Source organism: Panthera pardus, unplaced genomic scaffold (assembly GCF_024362965.1).
Source record: "Panthera pardus isolate Hobbes unplaced genomic scaffold, ASM2436296v1 HiC_scaffold_188, whole genome shotgun sequence".
Taxonomy (NCBI): Eukaryota; Metazoa; Chordata; class Mammalia; order Carnivora; family Felidae; genus Panthera; species Panthera pardus.
In genome coordinates, this window is record NW_026526752.1 from 1 (window position 1) to 12,349 (window position 12,349).

General features: G+C 36.9%; 1 protein-coding gene across 1 annotated transcript in view; it reads left to right on the forward strand.

Annotated features, from left to right (window-relative positions):
* Window positions 1-1,160: 1,160 nt before the first annotated feature.
* LOC109261402 (probable cation-transporting ATPase 13A4) overlaps window positions 1,161-12,349 on the forward strand; it is a gene marked incomplete at both ends in the record, with an annotated part of 61,342 nt that continues 50,153 nt past the window's right edge. Inside the window, 3 exons of the mRNA XM_053906497.1 lie at window positions 1,161-1,230; window positions 2,722-2,856; window positions 7,041-7,110. Of these exons, the coding sequence (XP_053762472.1) occupies window positions 1,161-1,230; window positions 2,722-2,856; window positions 7,041-7,110 (275 nt within the window). The remainder of the gene's footprint in view (window positions 1,231-2,721; window positions 2,857-7,040; window positions 7,111-12,349) is intronic.

Below are 12,349 nucleotides of genomic sequence, written 5' to 3' on the forward strand. Positions count from 1 at the left end.
TTCTCAAGGTTATAATAATGGGGTTGAACCAGTTTGGGTTGTAATCAGGAAATATATTTTATGCCAAGATCACATAGTTGAATAATAATTTCAGAGCAGCAGAAACTGTTGTGCAAGAACTGCAGCTCCATGATTCCAAAGCAGTTCCAGGGCAGAGGAACCAGGCTGAGGAAGAGCACAGTGTTGAATGTCAAGTCTATCAGTAATTCACTGTGTGGTTTTGAGCAAGGAACTTCTCATCTCCGGGCTTTGGTTCCCTAGTTGTTAAAAAGGGGAGGAGGACTTTGGAAAGACCTTGCTGGTCCTAAGTTTCTGTGATACTCATATTCCCCTGCACCCCCATTTTCCAGTACTTTGAAGGGACCCAGAGCCTTTCAGCATCCGCATCACCTAGAAGCTTGTTAGAAATGCAGAATCTTAGACCACACATCATCCCTCTGAATCAGAATCTTCACATTACCAAGATCAGGAAGTCATGTGTATGAACGCTAAATCTCAGGAGACACTGCTCTAATACATTTGGCCAAGCTACTTGATCTGAATATCTACATAGGAGGCACAGAGAGTGTGGTCAGTGTTCCCAACAGCAAAATAACTCATAAAGGGTCCTTGCTCTGCATAATCTAAGAAATATACCTCTAGGTTTTCAGTTAAAGGGTGTATAACTTTGTGTATAGAGCTGTCTTTGAGATCCCAACATCTTTTTGCTCACATTAAAATAAATTCTACAGCTTCCCAGAACTAAACAGGAGTAGGAAGGTAGGTCCAGTACTTCTTACTAGTAAAACTATTTTCTTGCAATGATCTCTCCATCCCACATCCACAGAGCCACAGTTGGGGACAGAGTTGAGAGAGTGCCAATCTGGAAACTTACTTGAATGAGGCAACCACTAATATTAAATACCCAAATTGCCATCAGGGAAATATTTAGACCTCAGGAAGAATCTAATTTAGTAGATGCAATAGGATCATGTTTATTGTTTTTGTCCTTGGGAACCACCCCCTCCCCACTCAGTTATTTGGAGAAGGATGGAGATATTATGGAACAAGGGAGGCTTACCTTGACTGGGAGAAAGTGAATAGGCCTTTTTTCGAATGAGTGAAAAATGAGCTTCATTTTTATTAGTTGTAACTGACTGACCTATGATCTCTCCCTATAGGAGGTTAATATGTGGGCCTAATACTATCGATGTTGAAATCACACCAATTTGGAAACTACTCATCAAAGAGGTACGCAGGACTTACTCTTGGCGCTAAATAGAGGCTAAAGGAGTTCTAGTCAAACAATCAAGAATGCTACTTGTTAATAAGTAACCGTAATTTGTGATATTTTAAAACAGTACAAAGGATAGATTCTTCATATCTCTTTTCTAGTGTTTTCCTTGGAGACCATCTTTTGCACATGTTGCCTGGCACAGTATAATGACACTCATGTGTCTACTTATCCTTTAATAACTGGGTGCACCTCTTCTCTTTCTTTCTTTCCTTTTTAATCCAATGTTTCTTAGCCTTTCCCAACTTTGTGAAACTAAAATAATAATTAAAAATTTAAAAACTCAAGACATTTCTTATGGGCAACATAATTTCCTCAGCATTAGCCTTATTAGTTCTCTAGATCTCAATGTTTGTGTGGGAGGGAAAAAAAGGACTTGACCATCATTTGTTAAGTTGAATTTTTCCTCTTTGAGTCTACCATTGAGCTTATTTTTCATTTTGCAGTGATTATTATGAAACTATAACCATACAGCTGTACCCTGGGTCTTTTTCTGAACTTTACTTCTACTCCTACTTGTTTTTGAAAAAACTTACTAAACCCAAGGTATTTTCTCAATATTTCTATAAGAAAGGAAGCAAAAGAAACTGATAGGAAATGTTTCTGTGTGCTCCTTCCCCAACCAGAGGCAAAGATTACTGTTCCCATCTTAGACAGATGGAAATCAACTGGAGAGCATTTGAATAAGGGTACAAAATGTCTTAAACCAAAGCAGGCTAACAACTGTGGAGTTAGCCTCTCCCTTCTTCCACAGTGTCCTAGATGTTCAAGGACAGTTTCCCAGTTTCAGCTTGGCTCTCTACTAATGAGCAAATGTAGTCTTCAACTTATCCATAAATCTAAGTACTTTGATGGCTTAGAAGATGGCAGATGCTGTGTCCGAGGGAAGAACAACAGACTCGAGAGCATTTTAACTCCGTAAACCTGAACTAAAACTTCACCCTTCTGAGGGCCAGTACATGTGAACTAAACCTCATAGTATCCACACCCTACACCCTTGTGATGGTCATCATGAGGACCCACGAGACACTACTTTGTGAATGATAAGGTGCAGCAGTGATTAAAAGTAAGTGCTCCAGGGTCAGCTCCCCAGGTTCAAGGCCTACTCTGTGATTTGTTGCAGCTGTGTGACCTTCAGCAAGTTTCTCAAGAATCTCATGTCTCAGATCTCGAGATCTGAGTCTCAGCTTCTCCATCTTTGCAATGGAGATAAGTAAAAGCTTCTGGGTAATAAGGTAATTATGGAAATTAAATGAGAAAATTCAGGTAAAGTTGCTAAGCACAGTGTCTGGCACGTGACAATTGCTGAATAAATACAGTAAGAATGAGAATATTGTATGGGGTGGTTGGTGTCACAGAGAGGCTTTTGAAAGCAAACAAGTCAATGAATAGCTCAGGGCGAAGACTAAATATCCCCATTGCCTTCCTTTTTTTGTGTCTGCCAACAGGTTTTAAATCCATTTTACATATTTCAACTCTTCAGTGTCTGTTTGTGGTTTAGTGAAGACTATAAGGAATATGCTTTTGCCATCATAATCATGTCCATCACGTCCATAGTGTTGACGGTATATGATCTCAGAGAGGTGAGTTTTTCCCCCACCAATCTTGTGGCCACAGAAAGGGAACAGTAGGACCTTTATTGAAATACTGTTAGAAAGAAGAATCAGGAAATAGCCATTGCCCACTCCACAATAAATGAGACCAAGTTTGTAAATATCTAGCACAAATATTGATACTCAACAACGTTAGTCCTTTTCCTTCTATTACATCCTGATTCCTAACCTTCCAAGTTATTTTTCCTCCTCTCTTTAGTTTATTCAGGCTGATCAGCCAGAGGAATTTACAAATATCTATGAATTGTGCATAAGTGAAAAAATATGTACAGAGAATACTGTCGAATCTTGAAGATGATGGGAGAGGGTGCAAGGTGGAAGGGTCTGTTTCATAATGACTCTTTGCCTTTTCTAGTTGGTCAGTACTTATTTGTCAAAGCCTGAGTCCAACACTAGGCTTTCTTTATACCCACGCCAGGGGATCTAGGTGCCGTTGGGAAAAAGTCCTGTAGAACAGATTGGTTGATGACACTCTAAATCCATGAATTCCATCCTTATCTGGGCAAGCTTTCTGTAGGTCCCTGGTCAATGCACTGTCCCATTCTCAAAATTAAGAATTCACACCAAATATTTCTCCATGAGAGAGATCTCCTGTTCATCTCATAGTCCACTTCTCTAATTCAGCAGATAATCTCACCACTTGTTCCACAAGGAAGATAGAAGCCAGAAGACAGGAATTTGCTCAACTCCCCACTCTCCAACTGTCAAAGGACTCTGTTTCTGCCTCCCACCCGCCCTGCTCTCCCGTTATGGAGGAGAAAGGGCCCCTGCCTGTGCTTGCCAAAGCACCCTCTCTGACCTGCTCAGGGTGCTTCTGTGGTCCTTCAATGACCTCCTCACTCCCTCCCCCAAGGGCCTTTCTGTTAGCATTTAAATGTGCTCAAGTAAGGAAGCAACCATTTCTTTTTACCCCGCTTCCACCTGTAGCTACCACTCTACCTCTCTTCTCCCTTTTACAGCAAAACTTCTTTATGTGTGCTTTTGTCACTTATTGATCTCCTGGTCTCTTCTCACTATACTGACCTGATTTCCTCTCTGGTGACTCCATTAGAGAACTCTTGTTAAGATCACCACTATAATCTTAAGGCCATAGGTGGTTATAACATTTTTTTTTTAAATTCCTTTTTAAGGGGCGCCTGGGGTGACTCAGTCAGTTGGGCATCTGACTCTTGATTTCGGCTCAGTTCATGATCTCACGGTTCGTGGGATTGAGCCCGGTGTTGGGCTCTGAGCTGGTCCTGGGGCCTGCTTGGGATTCTCTCTCTCCCTCTCTCTCGGCCCTTCCCCTGCTCACATGCGCGCTCTCTCACTGTCTCTCAAAATAAATACATAAACTTTTTAAAATAAAAATTAAAAACTTCCTTTTTTTAAACTAGTTATTTTTTTCTTAATAGAAAGAGTAATATATGCACATGATTTTTTAAAAGTTCAAATAGAACACAACGGTATAAATAAAAAGTAAATATCCCTCCCAGTTTGGATCTCCCAGTATCCAGGTTCCCTTTCCAAAGGCATTCACTGAGACCAAAAGTTCTATGACCTTGAGCAGTATTAAACACACAGGCACTAATTTGTTTCACACAAATGGAAACACTATGTGCACTGTTGTGCGCTCGCTCCCATTTTCCACCTAATATATGTTAAATATCTTTCATGTCTGCCCAAATATGTTTTCTCTAGATGCACCATAATTTTTTAAACCAGTCTGATGTTGATGGATAGTTAGATTATTTCTAGTCTTTTGCTGTTAAAACAATCACAATTCTTGCACATGTATCTTTTTACACATCCACATATATGTGTGTTTATAAATATATATAAATTATGTGTATTTATATTACACATGCATATGGATATAACAAGTATACATATGTGTGCTTATATATATTGACATAGAGACATAAAATTTTTATACCTGAAATTACTTAATTATAAACTAGGTATATTGTTTTCATAGGCATCCTCAAAAGGCATCTTAAACAAGTAATACTAATTTACACTCCTCCCAACAGTAGAGGAGTGTTGGTTTCCCTTATCTTTGCCAATATAAGTGACAATAGAATTGCATAACTTCAACAGCATGTTTTCTATTACAAGTTGAGCACTTGCTCATGTCCTAAGCTATTTGCATTTCTTTCACTGTGAACTGTATTTGTGTCCTTCATTAATTTTTATTGGACTTTTGGTCTTTTGTTTGTTGATTTCATGGTCTCCCTCCTACCGCGGACACTTTTTTTTTTTTTTTTCACGCTGCAGCTTTTATTAAACTTCTCAGTTGCAATTGATAGTTAACTGCTCCGTTGCTTCTTTTTGAAGCGCTCTTTCCCTGAGACTTCAGAGACAACACACTCTCCATCCTCTCTAGTTGCTCTTTTTCAATCTTTTTTATAGTTCATCCTCCTCTAGTGGCCTTTTGTGGGGGAGGCAGTGTCTCAAAAGCAAAACAATATGCAAACTATACAATGTATACTCTACCGCATATACAATGTATGTTCTATCTTTCTCTTCCCCTCCACTTGTGCAACCACATTTATTTCTTGTGTTTTCTTCAGAAGAAATTTTTAGGCAAGTCAAGCAAATGCAAATATATGAACCTTGTTTTTCCTTCTTTCTTATGTAAAAGGTAGCATCATTATGTAATCTCCAACCTTGCTTTATTATTATTCATAATAGTATGTCTTCATGGCCTTTTCATGTATGTATATTGAGAGATTCTTCACTGTTCTGATAGCTGTATATACCAATGAGTTCTAAAATGACTTTCAAATTTGTATATATTTCCAGCGCAAACATTTCTTTTGAGTTTGAGACTCATAGATGCAACAACCGATTTGATTCAAAGTCACTTATTTAGGGAAGTTTTCTATTATTGCTTCTATGGGCTGTATATTCTCCAAAAGCATACCTTTTTTTTTTTAATTATTGATTGTAATGATACATTTACGTTTGTGACTATTTGATAAATATATTTCTCCCAGTGGTTTGTAAATTCCTTGCTAGTAAGAACTGTATCTTTTTTTTTCTTTTTCTTTTTTTTTTTTTTTTTTGAACATTCTATCCCCACCTCTTAGCATAGTCCCTGACACATAGAGTGTGTGTAATAAATGCTGAGTGGATGAAAAAATGAATAAAAGGATACATTAATAGCAAAACAGTCTTTCACTATGTGTTACTCTATTAATTGTTCTTAGGACATATTAATCAGATTTATAAATGATTTATGCTAGAAGGTTTAGGCGGTGTCATAAATGGCAAAATCAGAAGAAAAAAAAATGAATACACTAGATGATTAGGAGTTTTAACCCCTAGAAACAGATAGTTCTTTTACACAACAGTTTCTTTCTTTTTTAAAAATGTTTATTCATTTTTGAGAGAGAGAGAGAGACAGAGACAGAGACAGAGACAGAGCGTGAGTGGGGGAGGGGCAGAGAGAAAGGGAGACAGAATCCGAAGCAGGCTCCAGGCTTTGAGCTGTCAGCACAGAGCCCGACGCGGGTGTTGAACCCACGATCTTTGAGATCATGACCTGAGCTGAAGTCGGCCACTTAACCTACTGAGCCACCCAGGAACCCCTCTTTTACACAACACTTTCTTTAAAAATGTGAAATCAAATGTAATTTTATTGTGTTTTTCTTTTTTATCCTCTTATTGATTCACTGTCAACGTCCTGTGTATTTCATATATTAAAACAATGTATACTATGAGGAATAGTAGGCACCACTAAAACTCCTCATAAAGTTACAGATTAAGAACTCTGATGTGGAATAACTCAAAACTGAGATATTGCTTAGCTCTCAAAGCTATTTAGGTATGAACATTTATCTTGAATGACTCAAGTTCTTGATGTTCTCTGCTGAAAGAACTAAATACAAATTTATGGTCATCAAAAACTACTTTGAGTGAACAGAGCATGCTGGGAAATTTCTTTCTATCCAAGAACACATACTTCTTACTGCTGGTGAACAGCACAGCAAGTTGAATGACTTTTCAGGTAACTAATAGGCTGCTTGGTCTTTCATTTTTAGCCAGTGCATTCAGTTGGGAACAAGTCAGTGCTCTATCTTTAAAGAGACTAGCACTTTACTGAATTAATACCTGGGACTTCTCCTCAAGTAGAAAAGCCTTTTTTCCCATTTTCCTTTCTTCTTTTTCAGCAATCTGTAAAGCTCCACCACCTAGTTGAGTCACATAATAGCATTACAGTCTCTGTATGTGGGAGAAGAGGTAAGTCTCATTATTTTAGATCTGTGTGTTGTTCATAAGGAATCAAAACGGGATTTAAACTTGTATTCCTGGTTGTTGCTACTACTTTCCTCTTCGTGTGTGTGTGTGTGTGTGTGTGTGTGTTTCTGGTGCACTTACTTAAAGGAATGAAGGACTTGAGATGTTTTCACCTTAAAAAGAACTTTACTGAGGTAAAATTGACATACAATAAGCTGAACATATTTAAAGGATACAATTTGATAGATTTTGACTTATGTACATCCTTGTAACTATCTATGAAACTATTACCACAATAAAGATAATGACTATCCATTGCCCCCAAAAGTTCCTTCTGTCTGTAACCTCTCCCTACCCAACCCCATCCTCAAGCAACTGCCTTGCGTGTTTAGAATTTTATATAAATGGCATTGTACAGTGGGCATTTTTTGTCTTTTATAAGATATTTTGGGTTAATTTTACTGGAATCAAAGTTCATAATTATTTTAAAATGCATCTATTTTATTAAGTATATCAATAGTTTATTCCTTTCTATTTCTGAGTAGAGTCCCAGTGTATGGATAGACTAGTTTGTACACCCATTCACCTACTGATGGAAATTTGGGTTGTTTCTAGTATTGGGCTATTATAAATAATGCCTCTATGAAAATTTGTGTACAAGTTTTTGCATGGACATCCACTTTCATTTCTTATGGGAAAATACATAACTGTGGGGCGCCTGGCTGGGTCAGTCCGTTAAGTGACCGACTTTGGCTCTGGTCATGATCTCGCGGTTTGTGAGTTCGAGCCCCGCGTCAGGCTCTGTGCTGACCGCTCGGAGCCTGGAGCCTGCTTCGGATTCTGTGTCTCCCTCTCTGTCTGCCCCTCTCCTGCTTGCTCTCTGTCTCTCTCTCAAAAATAAATAAACATTTAAAAAAAGAAAAAGAAGAAGAAAAAGAAAATACAAAAGTGCGAAATGGCTAGGTCATATGGCAGGTAAGTGTTTAACTTTTTAAGAAACTGCGAAATTGTTTTAGAAAGTGTTTGTACTATTTTACATTCTTAACAGCAGTGTATGAGAACTGCAGTTGCCCCATACTCTTATCTGCACTTGGTATGCTCAGTCTTTTTAATTTCAGCCATTTTTAACAGGTGTGTAATAATATCTCATTGTAATTTTAATTTGCATTTCCTCAATGACTCATGGCACTGACCACTTTTTCAAGTGCTTATTTTCTACGTATGTATTTTCTTTGGTGAAGTTAAAATTTTTGTGCTGCTAGATTCACTTTTATTAATTGACTTTTGAGATTTCTTTCTGTATTCTGAATACAAATCTTTTGTCACAAAGATGCCTTGCAAATATCTTTTTCTCACTCTGGGACTTAGCTTTCCATTCTCTTTACAGTGTCTCCCAAAGGGTGGATATTTCTACTTTTGTTAAGGTCCAGTTTATCAAATTTTCCTCTTGTGGATCATGCTTTTTGTGTCAGATCTAAGAAATCTTTGTCTAATCCAAGGTTATCAAGCTTTTCTGTGCTGTCCTAATGTAAATAAGTGCTTAATACATAAATTCTTAATGAATATTTACTCAATAAATTGATGTGAGGTATTTTTTATTTGAAAATGTATTTTTATAACCATACAATGGGAAATATTGGTTATTTTCTTTTTTTCAATTTTAAAAGTTTTATTTAGATGTATTTTATATAACCTATAATATTTAATTTTTAGAAAGAGTGCTATTTTTTTAAGTATAATTTATTGTCCAATTTGCTTCCATACAACACCCAGTGCTCATCCCAACATGAGACATCCTTTGCAAAATGAAGGGTTACAAGCTGGTACCTTCCTTGGAAATCCCCCACATTTGGGAAATTTGTTAAAGGTTAGGGTAGATTGAACAGATTTAACAATATTTAACAACTTTGTTGCATATGAAGTTGGGGAGTACAAGTAGGACACTTTCCTAAAGGACTGAATAGTCTGAATAATTCATTTCATCAAGAAATAATCCATAGTTTTCAAAATGGGATAGTAATTATGAATATAACCTGGTGGCAAAATTCTAGTCTTTCTTTATCCAACCCTTAGGTTGGAACACACCTGGTTCTCAGGAGGAGAGAGGGCTATAATTAACAACTACAATGCATACTTTTCTATCACACAGACAAGCAACAAAAAGCCATAAAATTTGTAGCCCAAACAGAAACGATTTGGGTCCCAGGATCATAATGTTACATAGAATGCAGGGTGATGCCCCCTGTCACCCTTCCTCTCAGACCTCCAAGTGATGGGGTTCTTTCCAAAAGGGGAATGTCCTTCATGAGAGAGAAAAAAAGCCACATTCAGATTAAATTAAGTGCCGTGTTTTTGTTTGAACAATTGGTAGCAAAAACCAGGCTGTTTGCTTAGCTTTATTTACTTATGGTGGCTAAGAGTTTGGGGTTGCTGCTGGCAAATTGGGTGCTTAGCAGGGTTTATAACCAACTTAGCTTTGGTGAGTGGAAGAACACGTCTTTGAACTCATAAATAATCAGCAACACTGCCACTATATTCCTTTCATGAGACAATCGGTGAAGTCCTTGGTGGCTAGCTGATAACCATGAATGTATTGTTTTTGTTTCTGTTTTTCTCCAGGTGTAAAAGGCCTCCTCCAGACTAGACATCATTAATGAGGCTTCTAATGGACAAATATACTTTCAATCTTTCAGGACAATCCTTTGCTTCCTACTGTAAATTAGTATCGATCTGGTCTTCTAGTTATTTCTCCTTTCAGGCACAATAGGAAAATTAATGTAATAAGTAAAGTTCTGCCTGCTGTGAAGCTTTTCTTCTTCACGGTCATTCTGGGACCCTTTTAAGCCAGGATCTAAAACCATGAAATATTTGGGATTCTTTCTTGTCTGTTAATGATCACAAAAAAAACTTCGCCTGAGGTCTTTGATGTACAATGAGGAACAGACAACAGAATGACAAAATTGGGAAGACATGTTGGGAGATGAGAAAAATGTTCTTAAAATTCACTTGGATTTTAAAAATCTGATTGAGTCTTATTTTGTTTATAACTCTTCTACTTGATAATTGAATCTTGTTGGAAACTCATAATTTATAACGGCCAGTCATATCAGATAACGTTAAATTCATGATAGACAGGTAAAGGTTCTGGTTTTTAGTCTCCCTCAGAGATTAATAGAAACAAACAAACAAAAACTACATTGGATTCTAGAATGTTCATAGTTTTAGGTTTCTTATTTAGATCTATATTGTATTTTGAATTTTTTTAAAGATTGAAGTTCATTTTTTTTTTTTTTTTTTTTTTTGCAAATAGACATTCAAATGTTCCAATATCATTTGTTGAAAAGACTATCCTTTCTTCACTCAGTTGCCTTTGCATCTTGGTAAAAAATCGGTTGTTCTTATACAGGCGGATCTGTTTCTAGACTCCCTATTCTATTCTACTGATCTGTCTGTCTTTATACCAAAGCCACAAGGTGGCTTTATAATTAGTCTTAAAATAGCATAATGTAGTCATCCAACTTTGTTCTCTTTTTCAGAGTTGCTTTGGTGATATTGGGCCCTTTGCATTTTCATAGGACTGTTAGAATCATCCTGTCAATTTCTAACAACAACAAAAAAAACCATGATGAGATTTTGATTAGGATTGTGTGAAATCTGTAGATCAATTTGTGGAAAGTTGACATATTAATAAATTTGAGTCTTCTGACCTATGGACATAGTATGTCTCTCCATTTATTTGATTTTGGTTAATTTGGTCTTCTTTCTCTCAGCAATATTTCACAGTTTTTTGTGTGTGGGCCTTACACATACTCTCTAAGATTCATTCCTAAATATTTCATGATTTTGATGGTCTTGTGAATGGTATTTTTAAAAGTAAATGTTCAATTGTTCATTTGCCAGTAGTTTCCTCAAATGCATGTGATGATTCATCTCTAAGCACTCTTGGGTCTGTATTCTGAACTCATAGAGACCTCTGGATTTTGTCTGGGTTCCCCTTCCCTGCACAGTGGCCTGGGAAGTCTCTAAAGGCAGTAAGCTAAGCAATTGCAAGGCACCTTCACTTGTTTTCTGTCTTTTGTTGCTTATGTTCAGTGCCCCAAAACCATTGTTTCACATATTTTGTATGGGTTTGGTTGTTTCTGGTGGGAAGATAAATCTGTTCTTTTTTACTACTTCTTGGCTGGAAGTGAATCTTGACCTTTTAAAAATAACCTGGTCATTTTCTTGCTTAATTTTTTATGATGAAACATTTCGCATACAGACAATAATGGAGAGAATACAATGACACCCATGTAGCTTTCACTCAGAATCAATGATTATCAGCTCATTGAATCTTTTTTTTCCAACTGTCTTACTACCTCCTTCACTCTAGATTTATTTTGTTGCTATTCCAGATATCACGTGATTTCATTTGAAAAAAATTCAGTATATATGCAAAATATAACAATTCCTTTTAAATTTCTTTACCTAAAAAAAATAAAGTAGCTCCATAATTTAAAAAATCAATTATATAGAAGTATTCAAACTTTCTTAGTTGAGTCACCAGTGTGTGTTTATACATGTATATACATCTTCAAATCAGGATCTAAATAAAGTCCACATACTGCAAATGATTGGTAAGTCTCCTCTAGTTTATTTTTTATAATAATTTTTTAAATGCTTATTTTTAGAGAGATAGAGCATTGGAGAGAGAGAGAGAGAGAGAGAGAGAAAATTCCCAGCAGGCTCCACACTGTCAGCATGGAGCCGACTTTCACAAACTGTGCGATCATGACCTGAGCCCAAATCCAGAGTCAGATGCTTAACCAACTACACCACACAGGGGCCCCAAGTCTCAAGTTTATTTTAACTCTACACATCCCCTCCTCCATATCTTACATTTTCCTTGCACATTTTTTTGTTGTTGTTGAAGAAAGGAAGTGCTTCATCCTGTGGGTTCTACAGTTTGGGTTATGTTGATTGCATATTCATAAAATTATTTAACTTGATTTTCTATTGCTTGCAATTCCTGTAAATTGGTAGTTAGATCCAAGGCTTGAGTTTTTGGCAAGAATACTTTATAGTTGATATAGTGAACATTTTTTTTAAGTTTATTTATTTATTTTGAGAGGGAAGGAGAGAGAGAACTCATGAGCAGGGGAGAGGCAGAGAGAGAGAGAGAGAGAGAGAGAGAGAGAATATCTCAAGAAGGCTCCACACTGTCAGAGCAGATGCGGGGCTCAATCTCAGGATGGTGAGATCA